General features: G+C 52.1%; 1 protein-coding gene across 3 annotated transcripts in view; it reads right to left on the reverse strand.

The window, feature by feature from the left end:
- Positions 1-5,712: 5,712 nt before the first annotated feature.
- The window catches only part of ATP2B4 (ATPase plasma membrane Ca2+ transporting 4), a 62,562-nt gene continuing 47,621 nt past the window's right edge, over positions 5,713-20,653 (reverse strand). For 2 of the 3 annotated variants that reach the window (XM_058039904.1, XM_058039905.1), the window contains exons 14-23: positions 20,403-20,582; positions 19,447-19,534; positions 19,240-19,346; positions 17,553-17,744; positions 16,758-16,971; positions 15,925-16,136; positions 14,885-14,992; positions 13,798-13,980; positions 11,822-12,011; positions 6,566-6,678 (exon numbers count right to left, since the gene is read on the reverse strand). In XM_058039904.1, the coding sequence (XP_057895887.1) occupies positions 6,653-6,678; positions 11,822-12,011; positions 13,798-13,980; positions 14,885-14,992; positions 15,925-16,136; positions 16,758-16,971; positions 17,553-17,744; positions 19,240-19,346; positions 19,447-19,534; positions 20,403-20,582 (1,500 nt within the window). In that variant the 3' untranslated portion in view covers positions 6,566-6,652. Of the gene's footprint in view, positions 6,679-11,821; positions 12,012-13,797; positions 13,981-14,884; positions 14,993-15,924; positions 16,137-16,757; positions 16,972-17,552; positions 17,745-19,239; positions 19,347-19,446; positions 19,535-20,402; positions 20,583-20,653 lie in introns of all 3 variants that reach the window. The other variant, XM_058039906.1, reaches the window with a different exon arrangement.

Consider the following 20,653-nt stretch of genomic DNA (forward strand, 5'->3'; position numbering starts at 1 on the left):
GTTTCTCTATCCTGCCGCGATCCATCGTCACAGCCGCCGTGTCCCCGTGCCCGGCTGAAAGATGGCGCCCGGTGCCCGCGCAGCCTCAGCGCGCCCGCTGCCAAGACAGCGGCCGGAAATGGCTTCACCCGCCCGACAGGAAGAGAGGTGTCTGAGGGGAAACGGGGGTGGATTTTGCTTTTTGTTTTGCTTCTCCGCGTTTCGAAAAGCCTCAAAAAGGACAAAGCTTTTTCCCGTGAAACGAACAGGGTGGTGTTTCTCCATCCTGCCGGGGCCGCCGCCGCCGTGTCCCGGCGCCCGGCTGAAAGATGGCGCCTGCTGCCAAGATGGCGGCCGGAAGTGGCTTCACCCGCCCGACGGGAAGGGAGAGGGTGGGCGGGCGCCTGAGGCGGAGCGGGGGTGGATTTTGTTGTGGTTTTTTTGCTTCCCCGCATTTCAAAAAGCCTCAAAAAGGGGACACATCTTTTCCCTGTGTAGCGAACATGGCCGTGTTTCTCCATCCTACCCTCTGCTCGCAAAATTTAGCTTGGAGAATCCCTCCCAGATCATCCAACTTTCCAGCGCCCTCAGTGCCACGTCCAATCCTTCCTTGTCACCTCCAGGGCTGAGGGGGACTCCAAACCTCCCTGGGCAGCCACTTCCAAATCCTGGCCGCCCTTTCCATTAGGAAATTACCCCCGATGCCCCAAAAATGGTCCCCAGTCCCAGGTGCCATCCCCTCCCTCACGCCCCCTCAGGGATGTGAATTCCTGGGCAGGGTTTGGGACAGACAGACCCCCCCGAGCTGCCGGACACACGGAGCACGGCACTGTTACACATTTTATTCTGTGCATGTAATAAAAGCCAAAATCTTTTCACTGCCTTTTCCCCAGGAAAAATCCTGGGAGAGAGAATTATGTGTCTCTGAATGCCACACATTGGTCTATACCGATTATTTAGCCAGGGCAGCCCCTCACAGCCCAGCAGCACCATTTGGGTAGCATTTGGCACCAATTTGGACACTTTTCTTGTAGATTGTGGAAGAATAATCAATGAAATAACAGAAATCCCACACTGAGGGGATTTTGGGTTGGATCCCCATCCATTTCCACCCCACTGGAGCTATTCCTGAGGAAAGTTTGGGACAGACAGATCCCCCGAGCTGCCGGACACACAGAGCACGGCACAGTTACACATTTTATTCTCTGGATGCAATTTCTGCTCAACAGCCAAAAGCTTTATTGATTCCAAACCATTCCCCTTCTCCCTCTTCATTTCTTTTTTCTTACTGCACCCATTTTCCCACCCCTCAAGCACTCTGCTGCTTCCATTTTGGACTTTTAGCTCTGCTTGGAGTTTGTTTTCTCAGAGGAAGCCAACGGACAAATCATTCAGATTCTTTTTGTTTTCTTTTTCTCCCAAGATCCATATAAATTACATGCAAAACATTGTACATAGAGATTAATATCAAAATGCAATACAGATCAGGTGCACTTTAAGCTGGACTCTAGGATATGGCAAACACACCAGGGTACATATTGCTTTGAAACCACCATTGTTTTGTTTTTTAATGTCATGCATACCACATAATATTCAGTCTTTTGTTTTGTATTTTGGTTTTTTTTTTCTTTTTTCTCTCTCCTGTTTTTTTATACAAAAATACCAGTGCTTATTATACTGAGTTACTGGAAAAAAAAAAAAAAAAAGAAAAACTCGGTTCCACGTGCCCTCTTCAAAAGAAAGTTTTTTTTTGTTTTGTGAGAGCATTGGATAAATATATATACACACACATAAATGTTGAGTTCAGACTGTATATATATATATATTTATTGAAGGGGAGGAAATAAACTAAAGGCAGTTTTAACCATGGGTTTTGCTGGATGAAAATTGGGGAGTTTGGGGAGAGCAGAGTTGGGGTGAGGGAGGGATGCTGGAGAGGAAAAAATGGCAAAATCCCCGTTTGGGGGGGAAACAAATCTTGTTTGGATGGAAAAAGAGCAGGAAAAGGAGAAGGAAAAGGAGCAAGGGCCCCAGGGGAGATTTGGGGGTGCAGGTGGCGTTTTGGGCTCAGGGGGTTGGCGATGGAGCAGAAGCCATGCAGACCCAGGTGTGCCCACAGAGGGACAAAAACCTTCTCAGGTGGTGCCAGAGGTGCCAGGAGCTGGCAGTGGCACCTGGAGATGCCCTTTGGGCATTTGGGATGGGATTTTTTCCCAGTTTAGGTTTTTTTCCCCTCAGAGAGGAGCTGAGGCCTCCAGGCCCAGGCGTGAGGGGGAAAATGGCGCCCATGCTCAAACGCGGTTTAGTTTATTTCCTTCTTGAGATCGCTTGGAAAATTTCACTTTATTGCACGGAAAACCTTTGGGAAAAAATAAAAAAAAAAAGAAAGAAATAAAAGAAATTAAACCCCCTCCCCACACCCTTCTCCCTGTGCAAATCATAAAAAAACCTCAGCAGGAGAAAACCTCAAGAGCTGCCTGGCCAGCGAGCCGCACACAGGCCGCGGTGTCTTTGGTACCAATCCGCCAATTCCACGGAAAATCCACGGAAAATCCGCAAATCCGCCCTGCTGGGATCAAGAACTGGATGCAGAAGGATGTTCAGAGTGTTTTAATAACAAAGCATTCCAAGGCAAGTTGATCACAAGGAGGAGGGAGGGGGTGGCTTTGCTTCCTGCCGGCCCTCCCCTGCTCCGCGCGCACTCGTGGCAGTTCAAACAAAGCAAAAAACCCCAGAAATTATTCATAATAATATATATTTATATGGATATTTATATCTCCCCCTAGTCAAGGCATGTTGCAGAAAGTCCCCAAAAGTCCGTGCCGCTGACCATGCCTTTGTTTTTGGAGCACCAATCTCCCCCAAATCTTTTTCTTTTTTTTTTTTTTTTGTGTAATGTCCTCAATAACTTAAGCCAAGAGTCAGCTGCTGCCAGGATATCACTGAAACTTAACCCAAAAAAACAAAACTTTACAGGAAATCTGCACAAGAAACATTTATACTTGAAGCAACCAGCCATACACCAACATAATTTATAGATATTTATATATATAAAAAAACCCCATTTGTGTCATCCAACTCACGGCTAGTAGAAAGATGGCTGCTCAGAGAAAAGGAAGCTGACTGGCATCCGATGGCTGAATTAATTAATCCACGGAATTAATTAAAGTGTCCCTTGCAACTGCCCTCAAGCAGCGGCGGGGACTCGAGATCTCTTTATTTTCTTTATTTTCTTTAAACAAAATACATATGGCTGACGTAAAAATATCAGTTTCTGAGCTAAAGAAAACTAGATTTTTTTTTCTTTTTTTTTCCTTTTTTTTTCTTTTTTTTGCATAATATTTATATAGCATTATTTCTCCCTCCCCCCCCCCCAACTCCTAAAATGGAAACTAGAACGACAAAAATAGAGGAAAAACAAACTAAAGGAACAACCAGACCCTTTGTGGCAAACCCTGCCAGTCACAGATTTCTGGGAGTGACTTTGAGAGCCTCCAAAATTGGCTTGAAGTTGTTGTTGGTTTGAGTCCTTTTTTTTTTTTTTTTATTTCTTTTTTTCAACAGGTCTGAGGTATTAAAAAAAAAATATCAAAATGAAAAAAAAAAAAATTGGTGCATCCCCCCAAAAAGTATTTAATAAATATTTATGTAAGCTTGTAAGAACACCATATCTTCTCTTTTTTTTTTTTTTTTTTTTTTTTGTAAGTATTTAAAATAGAAAAAGTGAAATTTTTTTTAGGTTTTTTTTTTTAAGCAACGTCACCTTTAGCACAGAACCAAAACCCCACAACCACCCCTCGTTTGGGGATTTTTTTTTTTTTGTGTGTTTTAACCCAACATCCCCTCACTCCCCTGGGTTATTTTTTTGTGGGGAGGGAGGCAAGGAGGAGCCAGGCATGGGGTGGACACTGAATTTGCACTGGGGACGGGCAGTGGTGGCAATTTCTTCTTGCTGTTGGCAGTGAACAAAGCCCAGCTCGCCAGCACCAGGGTGGGATATTCAGGATATTTGGGATTTTTGAGATAAAGACCTTTCCTCAGCAGGAAAAAGGAGCTCATCCTTCCCTCCTCCTGCTGCTCCCAGCCCAGGGAAGGACACAGAGACACTTGGTTTGTGTTTGTGGTTTAAGGAACACTTAAATCTTGGCAAAGATCTGGGCCTGGCGTGGCAGGAGGTGCTGCAGGCAGTGCTCGGACAAGGCACGGGAGATTCCGCTGTGCGTTCCTGGTGGGGCAGGGGAGGAGAACCCGGCCAGAACCAGCCTTTCCCAAAAAAAAAAAAAAACCAACAAGAAAACCCTCAGGGTTTGGAAGCCAGGGGTGGGAATCGCCTCGTTTCCAGCTTGTTTGGTCTGCTTCCTTCAGCCAGAGGGGATGGAGGAGAGCAGGGAGGTTCCCAAGGGGAGGAGAAGCCAGGCATGGAGGGAGGGACAATCCAGGGCCAATTCCAAGGAAAGGGAGACTCTTGTTGGGTTGTTCTCAGGGCTGGAGGTGAGGGAGAGCTCGGGGAGATGGAGGGAGGTGGCTCCCAGGAAGAGGAGAAACCCAAGCCCTGCTTCCAGCTCTGGGATGTCCAGAGGGACAATCCAGAGCCAGTTCCAAGGAAATGGACCCTCACTGGGCTGTTCCCAGGGCTGCAGGTGTTGAGGGCTCAAAGGGAGGGGATGGAGGAGGCTTCCAGGAGGAAGAGGAACCCCAGCCCTGCTTCCAGCTCTGGGATGTCCAGAGGGACAATCCAGAGCCAGTTCCAAGCAAAGGGACCCTCACTGGGTTGTCCCCAGGGCTGGAGGTGAGACAGAGCTCAAAGAAAGGGGATGGAGAAGAGCAGGGAGGTGGCAGAGCTTCCTCCAAGTGGAGGAGAAGCCCAAGTCCTGCCTCCAGCTCTGGGATGTCCAGAGGGACAATCCAGAGCCACCTTCAAGGGACTCTCACTGGGTTATTCCAGGGGTGGAGGTGAGGAAGGGCTCAAGGGAAGGAGATGGAGGAGAGCAGAGAGGTGGCAGAGCTTCCCCCAAGCTCCAGGGATGGCCAGAGGGACAATCCAGAGCCCATTCCAAGGACAGGGACTCTCACGGGGTTGTCCCCAGGGCTGGAGGTGAGGAAGGGCTCAAGGGCTCCAAAAGAAGCAGCCAAGTGAGGCCAAGCCTCCAGCAGCTCCTCCTCAGGGAGACCTGCAGGCATCCAAACCAAACTCCAGGAAAATCTGGGATCATCCAGGGGCATCCCTGCCTTCCACTGGGCCAGGAGACAGCTGGGGTGATCCTTCCCAGCATTCAGGAGATCCCCACTCATCCTCCCATGGCTTTTGGGCATGGCTGGAGCCTCCTCCCAGATCCCTGTGAGGCTGAGGGGACCCCAAAAACACAGAAAAAGGCAAAAATCCCTCTGTTCTGGAGGGCAGGAGCTGGAGAGCTGCAAAAATCCTCCAGGAGTTTTCCCCCAGCAGCAGAGAGGCCTCTCCTAGAGGAGGAGAAGAGAATTCCTCAGGAAGAAGCTGCATCCCTCACAGCCTGGGGGTTCTCCCCACCTTTACCCTGGCAGTTTCACCTCCACCTTTGCAGGAAAATCAGAATTTATCCCTTCATTTCTCATCTCCCAGTTTGGAAACAGAGAGAGGAAAACGTGTGGGCACACACAGAGGGGGAGCTGGAAGAAGCCCAGGTACCATTTTTCAAAGGTGGAAGACTGGTGGGCATCCCTGGATCTCTGAACCTTGCAGTAAACACCTTCCCCTGGCTGGGATTTTTTAGTTTATTCCTTAATTTCTGCACTGGAGCAGTGACTCCCCCTCCCCACTTCCCATTGGGTAGGGGGGAAATCCCACAAGCAAAGAGCAAACCCCAACATTAGAAGGAAAAAACCCCTAAAAACCACATGTGAAAAAAACCCTAAAAACACAAGAAAAATAAAATCAAGTCACAAGTGCACCCCCAGCCTCGGGGCTGAGGGAGTGTAAGACTACAACAATTTGAATTTCCTTGGAACATGCATTTCTCCAAAGTGAAAACCCCAAGTGAAAAACCCAACTCTTGGAGAGGAAAGAACCTGGCAGCTTCCCCTGGGTGAGTACCACGGAAAATCGGGGATGGAGATGCACAATTGGTTTGGTTTTGGTTTCTTTTTTTGGCTTAACCTCTCTCCCAACACCCAGCTTGGTGGTACTCTGGTTCCCACTGCTAAATAACGGTAAAAAAACCCAACAAAATGAACCAAAAAAAAAAGAGAAAAAAAACACATTAAACCCCCAACCCCACCCCCAAAAAACCCCTCAATGATGATACAGGCATGAGCAGTTTGACCGCAGCAGTGTGATCAGTTACTGGTGCTGGGATCACACAGGGCCCCAGATGGATGAGGACGAGGAAGAAGAGGAGGAGGAGGGGGAAACTCCAAGTTCTAAGGTCAAACTGAGGTCTCCAGGCTGTGGAAGGGGCTCCCGGGCTCGGGGAAGCTGAACTCGCTGTCCACGGCGTTGTTGTTCCTGTTGAGGGCCGTGGAGCCCCCCAGGCTGCCCCCACCTCGCTTTTGGAGTCCCTCAGGCTCGGGCTCGTCTTCGGCGCCGTCAAGGAATGGTGTCCGAGGCTCGTCTTCCTCCAGGATGAACTCTGGGTGAGTCATGAAGTTATGGATGGAGCTTCTGGATTCGGGTTTCTCGAGGCCTTCGTAGAGCGAGCTACGGAACGCATTCACCACTTTGATCTGGGCGGGCGTGGGGAGAAAAAAACAGAGGGTCAGTGGTGCTGCCAGAGGGCAGGGCTGGAGGGAGAAAGTGAAATAAATGATGAGAGACGACCACCAAACAACAAAAAAAGAAAACAACGGCACGACCACAGCGACAAGATCACCACTGAACAGACAGCTCGGTCAAAAATGAGACATCTACGGTGAACTGGGGGCAGTCAGGCACTACGGGGGTGCTGGGGAGCCACCAGCCTCAGAAGCTGCAAGAAAAGACAAAGGACGACTCCAAACCTCCCCCCCCAACATCACCAGTCCGGATGGATGGAAGCCACGAGGCGTTAATTAGTCATTAATTGGTGTGGGGGGTGCGCGCGCCCCGCGGTGGACGGACGGACGGACACGAGGACAAGGGACGGACGAGGTGGGGGAACTACGGCTCCAAAGGAGGTGGGTTAGGCAAAGAGCAGGGGAAACTCTACTGTGGGAGGGTCCTTCCTACAGCTCTGCAGGGGAATGGGGCTCCCAAAGGTGTCTCCAGCTCTTCTGGAGCTCCTGGGAGCAGATCCAGGTGGGTGCTGTGAGGAGCCAGGTGAAGGTCCAGGGCTCTCTGGAGCTTTCCCTGAACCTGCAGGACACCCAGTGGTTTTCCCAGTTAAAAATGGGAGTTTGATGGAGCTGGAGACCAATTCAGACTCTGTTGGATATGCTGAAGGAATTCCTTCACATTCCTGGGAAAGCTCCACTGAAATCCAGGCTCAAGGAGGAAATCAGAGCACCAGGATATGGCTCTGCCACCTCCCCTGCACTGGGAGGGAGAGCTCTGGGAACACACCTGGACAGTGGATTCCCTCCAGATCCTCTGGAATTCCAGCCCCAAACCCTTCCAGCTCACAGGTTTGGGCTCAGGGGGGTGACAAGTGTCACAAGTGTCACTCCCAGCCCTGCTGGGGTTCCAGGGAAGCAACAGAAGCCTCAGCTCTGTGGAGCAGAGCTCGTGTGGGAGCAGATCTCCTGTCCCAGACCCCTGGGAGCAGCAGGGAAGGCTCCCTGGAGCAATTTCACTCTTTGGCCCCACGGAAGGAGCTTTGCATGAGCCTGGAGCACCACTGGCCTGGAAAAATGGGAATTTGAGGGAGCTGGGAACCAATTCCGAGCTGGATTTGTGCACTGATGACCTTGGATCAATTCAGGTAAACGCACAGGACAAGGGACACTACCGGGGCCACCTCATCTGTCACATCAGCCACGACTTGAGATCGGCAAATCCTGAGCCCTAAAACACCAACTGAACCAAGGAGAACGATCCCACCAAGCCAAGGAGAGCCAGGGACTGTCACAGCCACGAGGAGATAGCCAAGGAGAGCCAGGGACTGTCACAGCCATGAGGAGATGGCCAAGGACAGCCCAGGGACTGTCACAGCCACGAGGAGATAGCCAAGGAGAGCCAGGGACTGTCACAGCCATGAGGAGATGGCCAAGGACAGCCCAGGGACTGTCAGAGCCACAAGGTGGTGGCCAAGGACAGCCCAGGGACTGTCACAGCCATGAGGAGATGGCCAAGGACAGCCCAGGGACTGTCACAGCCACAAGGTGGTGGCCAAGGACAGCCCAGGGACTGTCACAGCCACAAGGTGGTGGCATCTACAATTCAGATTTAGGAGCAGCTCCACAGAAGCCTCCCCCTCTCACGTGAGATCTCTCCCAAGGAATCACCTCCAGAGCCCTGGAGATTTGTCCAGCACTGCCAGGAGCAGCAGGAAAAGCTCCCTGGAGCAATTCCAGGGATTCTGTGCTCAGTCTCCTGCTCAGCCCCCTCAAGCAGCTCCTGCTGCAGTTTCCCTCAGCCTTTCCTCCCTTCTCCATCACCTGCTGCGAGATGAATTCAGCTGTTCCCTCTCAAAGGAAGGGAACAGGGAGGAAATGTGTTCTGAATGAGGCAGGGAGCCCAGCAGAGCTGAATTCCAGCCTGGAGCCTCCCCTCCCTCCTTCCCTCCCTCCCTCCCTCCCACGGCCGGCTCCTCCCGCCTCCTCTCCACCTGGAAGCTTCAAATGCAACCTCCAGGCTTGGGATCGATTCCTGCGAAACGTGAAACCTCCACGTGCTGGGTGAGAGCTCCTTGGCAATGCCATCCCGTGCCCTGGCTCTGCCCAGCCCCTCAGTCCAGGGCAGAATTCCCAGCAGGAGCAGCTGGGCTCTGCCAAAACCTGCCCGTGGATTCCTGAGAGCTCCACACACAGCAAATCCAACCCTGGAAAAACTCATCCACGGGAGAAGAGACACCACAGATCTGCGTGGAGGGAAGAGGAGCTTTGGGAGAGAGGGAAGCAACAGAGGGAAACAAGAGAAATCCAGGCAAGAAACGAGCAGGAGATTTGGAGACCTGGGTTAGCTCCTGGGGAAGTTTGCACGAGCTATCCAAGTTTTCTATTCCCTCACTGCAAAACGGGGGGGAAATATGAATCCACAGACTGCAAAAAAGCTGCATTTTGGTCTCCTCCCCACCCCTGCTCTGAGCCCCTCTAAGCAGATTTTATTCCATCAGAAAATCCTGGAGGTTTTCCCAGATGCAGGCGGGAGAAGGAGGCAGCTGTGCTGCTCCAGCATCGCTGGGGTTAAACCCAATCAGCTGCCAGCCTCAGAGTCAGCTAAACAGAGAGAAAACAAAATTATCCCAAATTCTCTCTCCTCCCCCACAGTGCATAAACAGCAGAGCCTGAAAGCTCTCCAGAAAGTCACCGAGGGTATTTCTCTAATCAGAGGAGAACGGGGATAAGTGAGTGTGCAATAAAAAAGCCAATTATCCAGCAGAGCCACACTCCCTGCTCCCAGCCTGCAGACAGAACCACGGCCACGTGCTCACCAGCCCCAACACCCCACACACAGAGGGTTCTACATCACACAGGGCCTTCTATGGGGGGCTGGAAAGCCAGGATCCAGAATTCCCATTGATTTGTGGTCTCCGTGCCCATTTCCATGTACAGCTGTGTGTCTGCACACCCTGGGATCCAGCATGTGCAGAGCAGCCCACGATAACAAAGAGAGAGCCCTGCACCAGACAGGGCCTTTTTTAGGGTCTGGAGACCCAGTGCCAGATCCAGGACCCAGAATTCCCATTGGGATCCAGCAGGAATTGTTTTCCGTGCCCATTTCCATGCACAGTTGTGTGTCTGCACACCCTGGGATCCAGCATGTGCAGAGCAGCCTGTGATGAACACAGACAGGGCCTTTTTTAGGGTCTGGAGACCCAGTGCCAGAACCAGGACCCAGAATTCCCACTGGGATCCTGCAGGAATTGTGTTCCATGCTTTTTTTAGGGCCTGGAGACCCAGTGTCAGATCCAGGACCCAAAATTCTCACTGGGATCCAGCAGGAATTGTTTTCCATGCCCATTTCCATGCACAGTTGTGTGTCTGTACACCCTGGGATCCAGCATGTGCAGAGCAGCCTGTGATGAACAGAGAGAGAGCCCTGCACCAGACAGGACCTTTTTTGGGGTCTGAAAACCCAGTGTCAGATCCAGGACCCAGAATTCCCACTGGGATACTGCAGGAATTGTTTTCCATGCCCATTTCCATGTCCAGTTGTGTGTCTGCACACCCTGGGATCCAGCATGTGTACAGCAGCCTGTGATGAACACAGACAGGGCCTTTTTTAGGGTCTGGAGACCCAGTGCCAGAACCAGGACCAAGAATTCCCACTGGGATCCAGCAGGAATTGTGTTCCATGCTTTTTTTAGGGTGTGGAGACCCAGTGTCAGATCCAGGACCCAGAATTCCCACTGGGATACTGCAGGAATTGTTTTCCATGCCCATTTCCATGCACAGTTGTGTGTCTGCACACCCTGGGATCCAGAATGTGCAGAGCAGCCTGTGATGAACAGAGAGAGAGCCCTGCACCAGACAGGACCTTTTTTGGGGGTCTGAAAACCCAGTGCCAGATCCAGAACTCAGAATTCTCACTGGGATCCAGCAGGAATTGTTTTCCATGCCCATTTCCATGCACAGTTGTGTGTCTGCACACCCTGGGATCCAGCATGTGCAGAGCAGCCTGTGATGAACACAGACAGGGCCTTTTTTAGGGTCTGGAGACCCAGTGCCAGAACCAGGACCCAGAATTCCCACTGGGATCCTGCAGGAATTGTGTTCCATGCTTTTTTTAGGGTCTGGAGACCCAGTGCCAGATCCATGATCCAGAATTCCCACTGGGATCCAGCAGGAATTGTGTTCCATGCCTTTTTTAGGGTCTGGAGACCCAGTGTGAGATCCATGATCCAGAATTCCCACTGGGATCCAGCAGGAATTGTGTTCCATGCCTTTTTTAGGGTCTGGAGACCCAGTGTGAGATCCATGATCCAGAATTCCCACTGGGATCCAGCAGGAATTGTGTTCCATGCCTTTTTTAGGGTCTGGAGACCCAGTGTGAGATCCAGGATCCAGAATTCCCACTGGCATCCAGCAGGAATTGTTTTTCATGCCCATTTCCATGCAGAGCAGTGTCTGCACACCCTGGGGATCCAGAGTGTGCAGAGCAAGGTGGGCACTGAGGATCCTCTGGCTGCCCAGGGCAGCACAGGGATGTCCCCAGGCCATGCAAGTCCCCAGGTGGGGACAGAGAGGGGGGACAGCAGCCCCGAGGTGTCACCAGCTGAGCCACAGGCAGGAGCAAATCCTGTTTGTCCCTCCTTGCTGTGGCTCAGCCAGCCTTGGGGACAGTCCCAGCGGCCACTCTGCCTCCAGAAGAGATTTCAAGCAATTCCTCTGCCCATCCTTGGGCTGTCCCAGGGCTGGGCAGAGGGAAGAACCAGCAGGATTTGGGCTCAGCCTTGCCCTCCTCCCAGCAATGCTCGTGAACTTGGGGGGGGTTTTGAGCAAGAACTGCAATTTTGGCTCACCCTGAGGAGGGTGGACACAAACACCAGCCCTGCAGAGGAGGAGAAGAGGTAAAACTGGACAAAGCAACAAGGAACTGGGGGGGAAAGGACCAGAAAGGTTCATAATTTTGTTAAAAATTGGGGTTTTGAAGGGTTTCCCGCCCCATCCTTCAGGTTTGGGACTGAGTGTGCGAGTCAAGGCTGAGAGGGAGAGAGAGCAGGCGGGGTTAGGGGGGTGCAGGTGCTCTCTGTGCTCATTAAATCATGCATTGTAATAGACCATCACTCACTGCCCGCAGGAGGAGATGCAGCAGCAGCAACAGCAGAAGTGGTGGGAGTGGAATTGACGGAGGAAAGAGCTACATGGGTTGGGCTAGAAACATTTTTTACATCGTGGTGCTGGCTCACGATGGAAGGCTGTCTCCTGAGGGCTCCCTGCAAAGAGGAGGCGCCGGTCTGGAATGTGTAAACTACGTCCATCTGCAAAGAACCAGAGAGTGAGATAGCGACACCCGGCCAGGGACAGGGACAGGGACAGGGCCAGGGGACAGGGGAGGGCGGGCAGACACACAGACAGCAAGGAAAGAGGAGGATGGAGAGGCGAGGAAGAGGAGGAGGAAGGAGGAAAGAGCCCACCCCGCATTCCCCAAAACCCACGTGGGGTTTTGCTGTTGGAGCAGAGAGAGAGTCCAGCTCTGCCCTTCCCAGAGCAGCAGGGTCAATCCCCCCTGAGGTGGGAGGCAGTGGCAGAGGAGACACCTGGGGGTATCCAAAAATCTGCAGGAGGAGCAGAGAGAGACAGAGAGAGTGGGCAGAGTGCGAGTGGGAAGGGCTCCTGGTGCCTCAGCCCTGTGGGGCACTTTGGGGACACTCCAAGGGCTCCCCACAGCCCCTGTGGCAGCAGGAGATGTCCCAGCCCCTCTCCCAGGCCTCAGGGCTGCTGGGGATGGTGGGGCCGTGGTTGTCCTGTGGATGTGTCACAAGGCTTGAAGAACAGAGCAGCTTCCTGGGCACTTTGTGGCTGGGTGATGCCAACCCTGTGGCACCTTCTGGGCACCTCCTCCAGCCCCGGCTCTGGCTGAGCAGGTGTTTCACAGGTGTTTCACACACAACTTCACTCCTGCCCCACTCTGATATCCTTCTTCTCACCTGTGTCCTTTTCACACACCCCAAATGGGGACAGGAGCCCCCCAATGCCAGGTTGGACCCCACAGACGCTCCAGGACGTGCCAGCACCCATTTCTCACATGGCAGGAGCTCATCCCAGCTCCAGCACAGGGAAACACCCGGGAAGCTCCAGGCTCAGCCCAGGGGCACCTCTGGCACTGCAGCCCTGCAGAGCTCCCGGATTTCCAGCACATCTGCACCACTGCCAGGAGAGCCTGGATGCTCCCAGCACGTTCCTCGTGTCAGAGAAGCTCTGGTTACCCCCACACAGAGCCCAGCTGCCCCTCAGGGCTCACAGCCAGCCAGGCACCAAGGCTGAGCTTCACCTTGAGGCCATCGAGGTGACACTGTGGAGGTGACAGCTCAGAGAAGGGAAGTTAACTCTGCTCCAGCCCCTGTCCCCGTTGGCTGGTCACAGAGGAGGGACAGAGGTGACCCAGCAGCTCTGCTTGCCCAAGGACACCAGGATTCCCTCCATGGGACAGCTCTGCCCTGGCCTCCAGGGAAATGAGGGGCACAGAGCTCTCCCTGCTTGGTGGAAAAAAAGGAAAAAAATCAGGGGAAAAAAGTCAAGAGATGTAAAAAGAAGACTGAGGGATTTTCTCCTGTTGTGTGCCACGGGGCTGAGCTCTGGGTGTGCAGCACGGGGAGGTGGCACAGAGGGGTGGCACAAGGAGCCACACCAGGGAGCAGCACATTCCCACTGGGAACAGCCTCCCAGCAGCCAGCAAGAGCAGGGCAGAGCCTGGGGGGCTCCGTGCACCCCTCACAGCCTCCTGAGCCGCAGAGGTGACCATCAGTGGCACGTCCAGCCTCCTGCTGACCAGCAGCACAGTGCCTGCAGCAGAACAGCCTCCCACCACCCCCAGCTGTCCCAAAACCCAGGTTATCCTGGTCCCAGGTTATCCTGGCCCCAGCCGTCCCAAAACCCAGGTTATCCTGGCTCCCTGCAAAGGCACAGGTAGAACCTGGCCCGGGAGGCGATGGCATCCTGCAAGCACCATCTGTCACCTCTGTGCAGACACAACCCCTGCATGGGGAGAGAGAGAGGAGCAGACACAGCAGGCAGAGCCCCCCCAGCCCTGCTGCCCCCCAGTACCTGGGTCTGGATCCTGTTGAGGCCCCGGAACCACAGGATCTGCCCCCGCCGCAGCTCCATCTCCGCGTGGTCGATCTCGTCCACGTCCTCGGGCAGCTCCTCCTCGGGGATCTCCTCCTTGGTGATGCCGTGCCCAGCCTCCTTCAGGAACTTCAGGTGGCTCGTGGGCACGGTGCAGATCAGCTGGGGACAGGCAGGGACACAGCAGGGACTTAGCCTGAGGTCCTGGGGATGCCTCAGGGTTTAGCTTTTATATTTTTTAGATTCTGAGCTGCTTTCGTGTGTGGGTCTGAGCTTTGTAGTAAGGGTTGGTGAGCTCTGATCACAGAGCAGGGAGATAAAACAATTCCTTCTCTATGATTCAAATTTTAAATGATCCAAATCTGAGGCCCTCTCTATGATCCTAATTTTAAATTATCAAAATTTCAGGCTCTGTATGATCTAAATTTCAAATTATCCAAATCTCAGGCCCAAAAGCATTAACAACATAGACTGAAGAGACAAAAACAAGAAGAATGGGACTTCATAACCTGAAGCTATAATTGGACAATTAACTCCAATATGCAAATGGAGCAGAACTTATAAAAATGAGACACCTCACTTATAAAAGTGAGAGGAAGCAGCTGAAGGACTTTCCACTAAACTCCTTTTGTTCCCTTTCCTTTTCCCCTTTCCTTTTCCTTTTCTCTTTCCTTTTCCTTGTCCATTTTGTGACCATTTTGGGTTCATCTTGGGTTCATTTTGTGACCATTTTGGTTCATCCTGAGTGCAGCCCTGGCTGGGCTCTTGTGCTGCCCAAGGTGGATCCACTGAGGAGATCCTTTGAATAAATCCCTGCTTTATTCTTTAGCTCGGTCCAGTCCCTGTTCTAGCTCAGCCTTCTCAAGGCCTCAGCTCCAGTGCCACCAGCCCCAGGGGACACCAGGAATGTCCCTGTCACTCTGGGTGTGTCCCTCTCCTGCTGCTGGGCTGGGGAGGGGCATCAGCCCCTTCCTAAACACCTTCCTAAAGAGCTGCCCTGGAGAAAAACCAGGGAGAACATGGCAGGGAGGGAAGGATGGGGCAGGATTTTGGGGCTGGCCCTTACCTGGCCCCACAGGAGCTCTCCCACTCCAATGAAAACGCACCAGAACCACTGGGTCAGGGTGAGCCCAGAGCAGCTGAAGGGCTTCCCACCAAACTCCACGATGATGATCTGCAGCACAGGAGACAAGAGTCACACCTGGGCATGGAAAGGTCCCCTTGGGCCACACCTTTCCCTCTCTTCTGGGATAACAAGAGAAGAAAGGACCTCACATCCAGGCTGGGAATTTTATGGGACACCAGAAGGAAGCAGGGACCTCATACCCAGGCTGGGATTTTGGGTTTTTAATTCATCCCATAGATTTGGACAAAATCAGAGTTTCCATGGTCTGGAAGCAATTCCAGTGGAATAATCCACGGAGCAAAGCGGAAGCCATGGAATAACCACGTGGAATAACCCATGGAGCAAAGTGGAATAAACCATGGAATAACCCATGTGGAATAAACCATGGGGCAAAGTGGAATAAACCATGGAGCAAAGTGGAAGCCATGGAATAACCCATGTGGAATAACCCATGGAGCAAAGTGGAATAACCCATGTGGAATAACCCACGGAGCAAAGAGGAAGCCATGGAATAACCCACGTGGAATAACCCATGGAGCAAAGTGGAATAACCCATGGAATAACCCATGTGGAATAACCCATGGAGCAAAGTGGAATAACCCATGGAATAACCCACATGGAATAACCCACGGAGCAAAGTGGGATAACCCATGGAATAACCCATGTGGAATAACCCACGGAGCAAAGTGGAAGCCATGGAATAACCCATGGAATAACCCATGTGGAATAACTCATGGAGCAAAGTGGAAGCCATGGAATAACCCACGCAGAATAACCCATGGAGCAAAGTGGAAGCCATGGAATAAACCATGGAATAACCCATGTGGAATAACCCATGGAGCAAAGTAGAACCCATGGAATAATCCATGTGGAATAACCCATGGAGCAAAGTGGAATAACCCATGTGGAATAACCCATGGAACAAAGTGGAAGCCACAGAATCCCAGTGGAGCAAAGCAAAACCCCCGGGCTGGGGTCACCTGGGCGAAGAAGGTGCCCAGCACCACGGAGCAGAAGATGGGGTTGCGGTAGATGCCCTCAAAGACGTTCCTCTCGCCGTGGATCTTGCGCGCGTTGATCTCGTTGAAGAGCTGCATCATCACGAAGGTGTTGAAGACGATGGTGTAGTGCTCGGTGGGGGGAGAGTGCAGGGGCGCGTTCCGGCCGCTGTCGATGTCGAAAAACTTCTCCCCTGAGCAGGAAAAAAAAGAGGATTTGGGGAAGGGAAGATGTGGGAGAGGTTTTACAGCATTTCTGAGAGACAGAGAGAAGGTTGAGAAGAGGATCTGTGTTTACACCGAATGAATTTTCTACCAAAGTTGTTGTCATAGAATGACCAAATGTCCCAAAACAGAAACCGAGAGAGAAAGAAAAACCATTAGAAACAATCAACAGAAACCAAGAAAGAAAGAAAAACCAATAGAAACAAACAAGGAAAGAAAAACCAATAGAAACCAAGAAAGAAAGAAAAAACAATAGAAACCAAGGGAGAAAAAACAACAGAAAAAAACAATAGAAACCAAGAAAGAAAGAAAAACCGTTTCCTTTTCCCCTTTCCCTTTCTTCCCTTTTCTTTTCCTTTTCTCTTTCCATTTTCTTTTTCCTTTTTTTCCTTTTTCCTTTCCTTTTCCTTTTTTCCTTTTCTCCTTTCTTTCTCCTCTTTTCCCTGTCCTTTTCCTTTTTCCCTTTCCCCCTTCCCTTCTCCCCTTTCCCTTTCCTTTTTTTCCCTTTCCTTTTTCCCCTTTCCATTCCCCCTTCCCCTCTCCCCTCTCCCCTCCCCTCCCTCCCAGGACACTCTGGCACTGCAGCTGACCTGCGAAGAGCAGGGTGAAGATGATGGTGAGCTGGTAGACGGCGTGGCCCAGGATGTTTTTCATCATGGTGCGGGAGATGAGCGGCTTGTTGCGCCCGTAGGGTTTGCGCAGCAGCAGCGACTCCGACGGCGGCTCCGTGGCCAGCGCCAGCGAGGCAAACGTGTCCATGATCAGGTTCACCCACAGCATCTGCACGGCCTTCAGGGGCGAGTCCTGAGGGGGAGAACGTGTCATGCCACCAAAATAAACCTTTGTTCCTTCTTTGTTCTGCTCTCCTCCTGAAAACCTCTGCAAAATTACTCTAGGGTACTCAACACCTTCCTAAAACATTCCCAAATATTTCTCCTTTTCTCCATGGCCTTCAGGGGAGAGTTCTGGGGGCGAGAAAAGTCACACCACCAAAATAAACCTTTGTTTCGTCTGTGTTTCATTTTCCTCCCGAATAGAATTCCAGAACTGCTCTAGGGTATTTAACGCCTTCCTCAAACATTCCCAAAAATTTCTCCTTTTCTCCATGGCCTTCAGGGGGGAGTCCTGAGGGGGAGAACAGTCGCACCACCAAAATAAACCTTTGTTCCTCCTTTGTTTCACTTCCCTCCTGAAAACCTCTGCAAAATCACTCTTGGATATTTAACAGCTTCCTAAAACACATCCCAAGATATTTCTTCTTTAAGACCTGCCCAGGTGAGCTCACCTGGATGATGCAGGGACCAATGAAGGCCACGATGATGCCACCATGTCTCACACCCACCCAGGTGACATCCCCCATGTCCCACGCGCCCAGCTGAGCTCACCTGTGTGATGCAGGCACCAGTGAAGGCCACGATGACGGCAACCACGTTGACGGTGAGCTGGAACTGCAGGAACTTGGAGATGCTGTCGTAGACGTTGCGGCCCCACATGACGGCCTTGACGATGCTGGTGAAGTTGTCGTCGGTCAGGATGATGTCCGAGGCCTCCTTGGCCACGTCCGTGCCCGCGATGCCCTTGGGGACAAAGCCAGGAGTGAGGCACGGCCCTGCCTGGCTCTGCTGTGTGCCAGGGATGTGCCCAGCAGGAAAAGCCCCTGGAGCTGGTGCCAATCCCTGCTTGGCAGGGCCAGAGCTCCAGAGCTGTCAGGGACAGGCTCTGAGGCTGCCCAGCTTTCCCAGACAGGGCCACAGTGCAAAAAAGATGGGATACAGCTGGGAAAACACCAGGAAACAGCTGGGAAACAGCTGGGAAATAAAGAGGAAATAGCCAGAAAAGAGCTGGAAAACAGCTGGGAAAATGCCAGGAAACAGCCAGGTAAGAGATGGAAAACTGACAGGAAACAGACAGGAAACAGCTGGGAAATAGCTGGAAAACAGACAGGAAAATAGACAGGAAAACAGCCAGAAAACAGACAGGAAAATAGACAGGAAAATAACTGGAAAACAGACAGGAAACAGCTGGGAAACAGCTGGAAAAAAAAGCTGGAAAACAGCTAGGAAAATGCCAGCAATCAGCTGGAAAATGGCTGGAAAACAGACAGGAATCAGCTGGAAAATGGACTGAGAAACAGCTGGAAAACAGACAGGAAAACAGCTGGAAAACAGGCAGGAAAACAGCTGGAAAACAGGCAGGAAACAGCTGGAAAACAGCAGGGCAACAGCTCCCTCCTCACACCAGGGACTGGCTCCATCCCGGGCTGGGCACCTCTGCTGGAGCCCAAGGGAGGGAGAGCTCAAGCCCGGAGGTTTCTGCCCTCGCCCAGGCTGAGAGCAGCCCCACAGCTTCTCCAAAATCCCCAAAAATCCCCAAAATCGCTGTCAGGATCTCCAGGGCAGTGGGTCAGGCTGCGTTTCCCGGAGCCGGCACAGCGAGGCGCTCGCCCCGCAGGAATTCCACACAGGAATTCCGAGCCCCGCCCAAAACGAGCCCAGTCCCGGATTCCCCAGATCCCAATCCCTCCTCAAAGGGGAAATCTCTGCCTGTTGCAGCACATGGGGTTTAGGGTTTAGGGGAACAGCCTTCCCTGCTTCTGGAATTGTGTTTGGATGTTCAGCACATTCCTAAAAACACTTCCCAAAAATCTCTCATTTTCTCCCCACCCAGCTCCTGCTCACGTCCCGAAATTAATCCCCAGGGAACCTGTTAAAAACAACAGGTTTATTTCCCTGCTTCTTTCAGACAGGATAAAAAGGCACCAAACCAGAGTTTTCCCCCATAAATCAATTCCCAAAGCCTGATCCAGCCCTGTGCCTGGAATTGGGGTGAAAAGCTGCAGGAAAAACCAAATCCTGGGGCTCCCATGGCTCTCCTGGATCCAGCAGAGACACCAGGACAGGGCAGGCCCAAGGAATTCCCAACCCCTTTCTCACAGCCCTACACAGCTCAAACTCAAACCCAACACCCTAATCAAATCCCTTTTTGGGTTTTTAGCCCATACATCTGGATCAGAGTTCCCATGGTCTGGAAGCAATCCCATGGAGTAAAGGAAAACCCCCAGGCTGGTCCTACCATGGCAAACCCAACATCTGCTTTCTTCAGGGCTGGGCCATCGTTGGTGCCGTCCCCTGTCACAGCCACCACCTGCCTCTGGTCACCCACGGTGCTGTCGATGATTCCTGTGGTGGAAACGAGAAATTAAACCCCAAGGGAAGGATCCCAGCCTGGATCAGGCTGGAAAACTCCAGGGAGGAGCCCCTGGAGAGGGGCAGTGCCCACCTTTCACCAGGGTGTGCTTGTCTGTGGGAGAGGAACGTGCCAGCACCCGCAGCTTGGGCCAGATCTTGTCCAGCTGCTCCTGCTCCACCTACAGGACCAGGAAAAGGGAAATGATTCCACCCCAGGAATCTTCTGTCCCACCAGAGAGCAAATCCCAGCTGGGATGGGGCAGAGGCTTTACCCAAAACACTGCTGAGCAACCCAGCAGCTTCCTGATGCAAGGGAATGAGGGAAACCCAGCAAGATTCTGAAAACCCATTGGGATTTGGGAAACCCATTGGGATTTGGAAAATCTAGCAGGATCTGCAAAATCCAGCAAGATCCTGAAAACCCCTCAGGATTTAGGGAACCCCTCAGGATTTGGGAAACCCATCAGGATTCAGAAAACTCATCAGGATTTGGGAAACCCACAAGGATTTAGGGAACCCCTCCAGATTTGGGAAACACATTAGGATTGTGAAAACCCAGCAAGATCCTGAAAACCCCTCAGGATTTGGGAAACCCGTCAGGATTCAGAAAACCCAGTATGATTCGGGAAACCCCTCAGGATTTAGGAAACCCTTCAGGATTCAGAAAACCCCTCAGAATTTAGGAAACCCCTCAGGGTTTAGGGAAACCCCTCAGGATTTAGGGAAACCCCTCAGGATTTAGGAAATCCCTCAGGATTTAGAAAAACCCCTCAGGATTTAGAAAACCCCTCAGGATTTGGAAACCCCTCAGGATTTAGGAATCCCTCAGGATTCAGGAAATCCCTCAGGATTTAGGAAACCCCTCAGGATTTAGGGAAACCCCTCAGGATTTAGGAAACCCCTCAGGATTTAGGAAACCCCTCAGGATTTAGGAAAACCCCTCAGGATTTAGGGAATCCCTCAGGATTTAGGAAATCCCTCAGGATTTAGGAAACCCCTCAGGATTTAGGAAACCCCTGAGGATTTGGGGTTTTGCAGCTGTCCCACCTCTCCCTTCTCGTTGCGGATCAGGCGGTTGAACTCCTTCCCCTCGAGGCACAGGAAGTCCTCCCCGGGCAGCAGGATGCCACACTTGGTGGCGATGGCACGGGCAGTGTTGATGTTGTCCCCTGTCACCATGCGGACGGTGATGCCGGCGCGCTGGCACTTCAGGATGGCATCGGGCACCTGGGGACAGGGACAGCGACGGGGTTGGCACTGGGAATGCCAGGAGTGAGGCAGCTCCTCGTCCCTAAAAG

The sequence above is a fragment of the Melospiza georgiana genome, chromosome 23, assembly GCF_028018845.1.
Source record: "Melospiza georgiana isolate bMelGeo1 chromosome 23, bMelGeo1.pri, whole genome shotgun sequence".
NCBI classification, from domain to species: domain Eukaryota; kingdom Metazoa; phylum Chordata; class Aves; order Passeriformes; family Passerellidae; genus Melospiza; species Melospiza georgiana.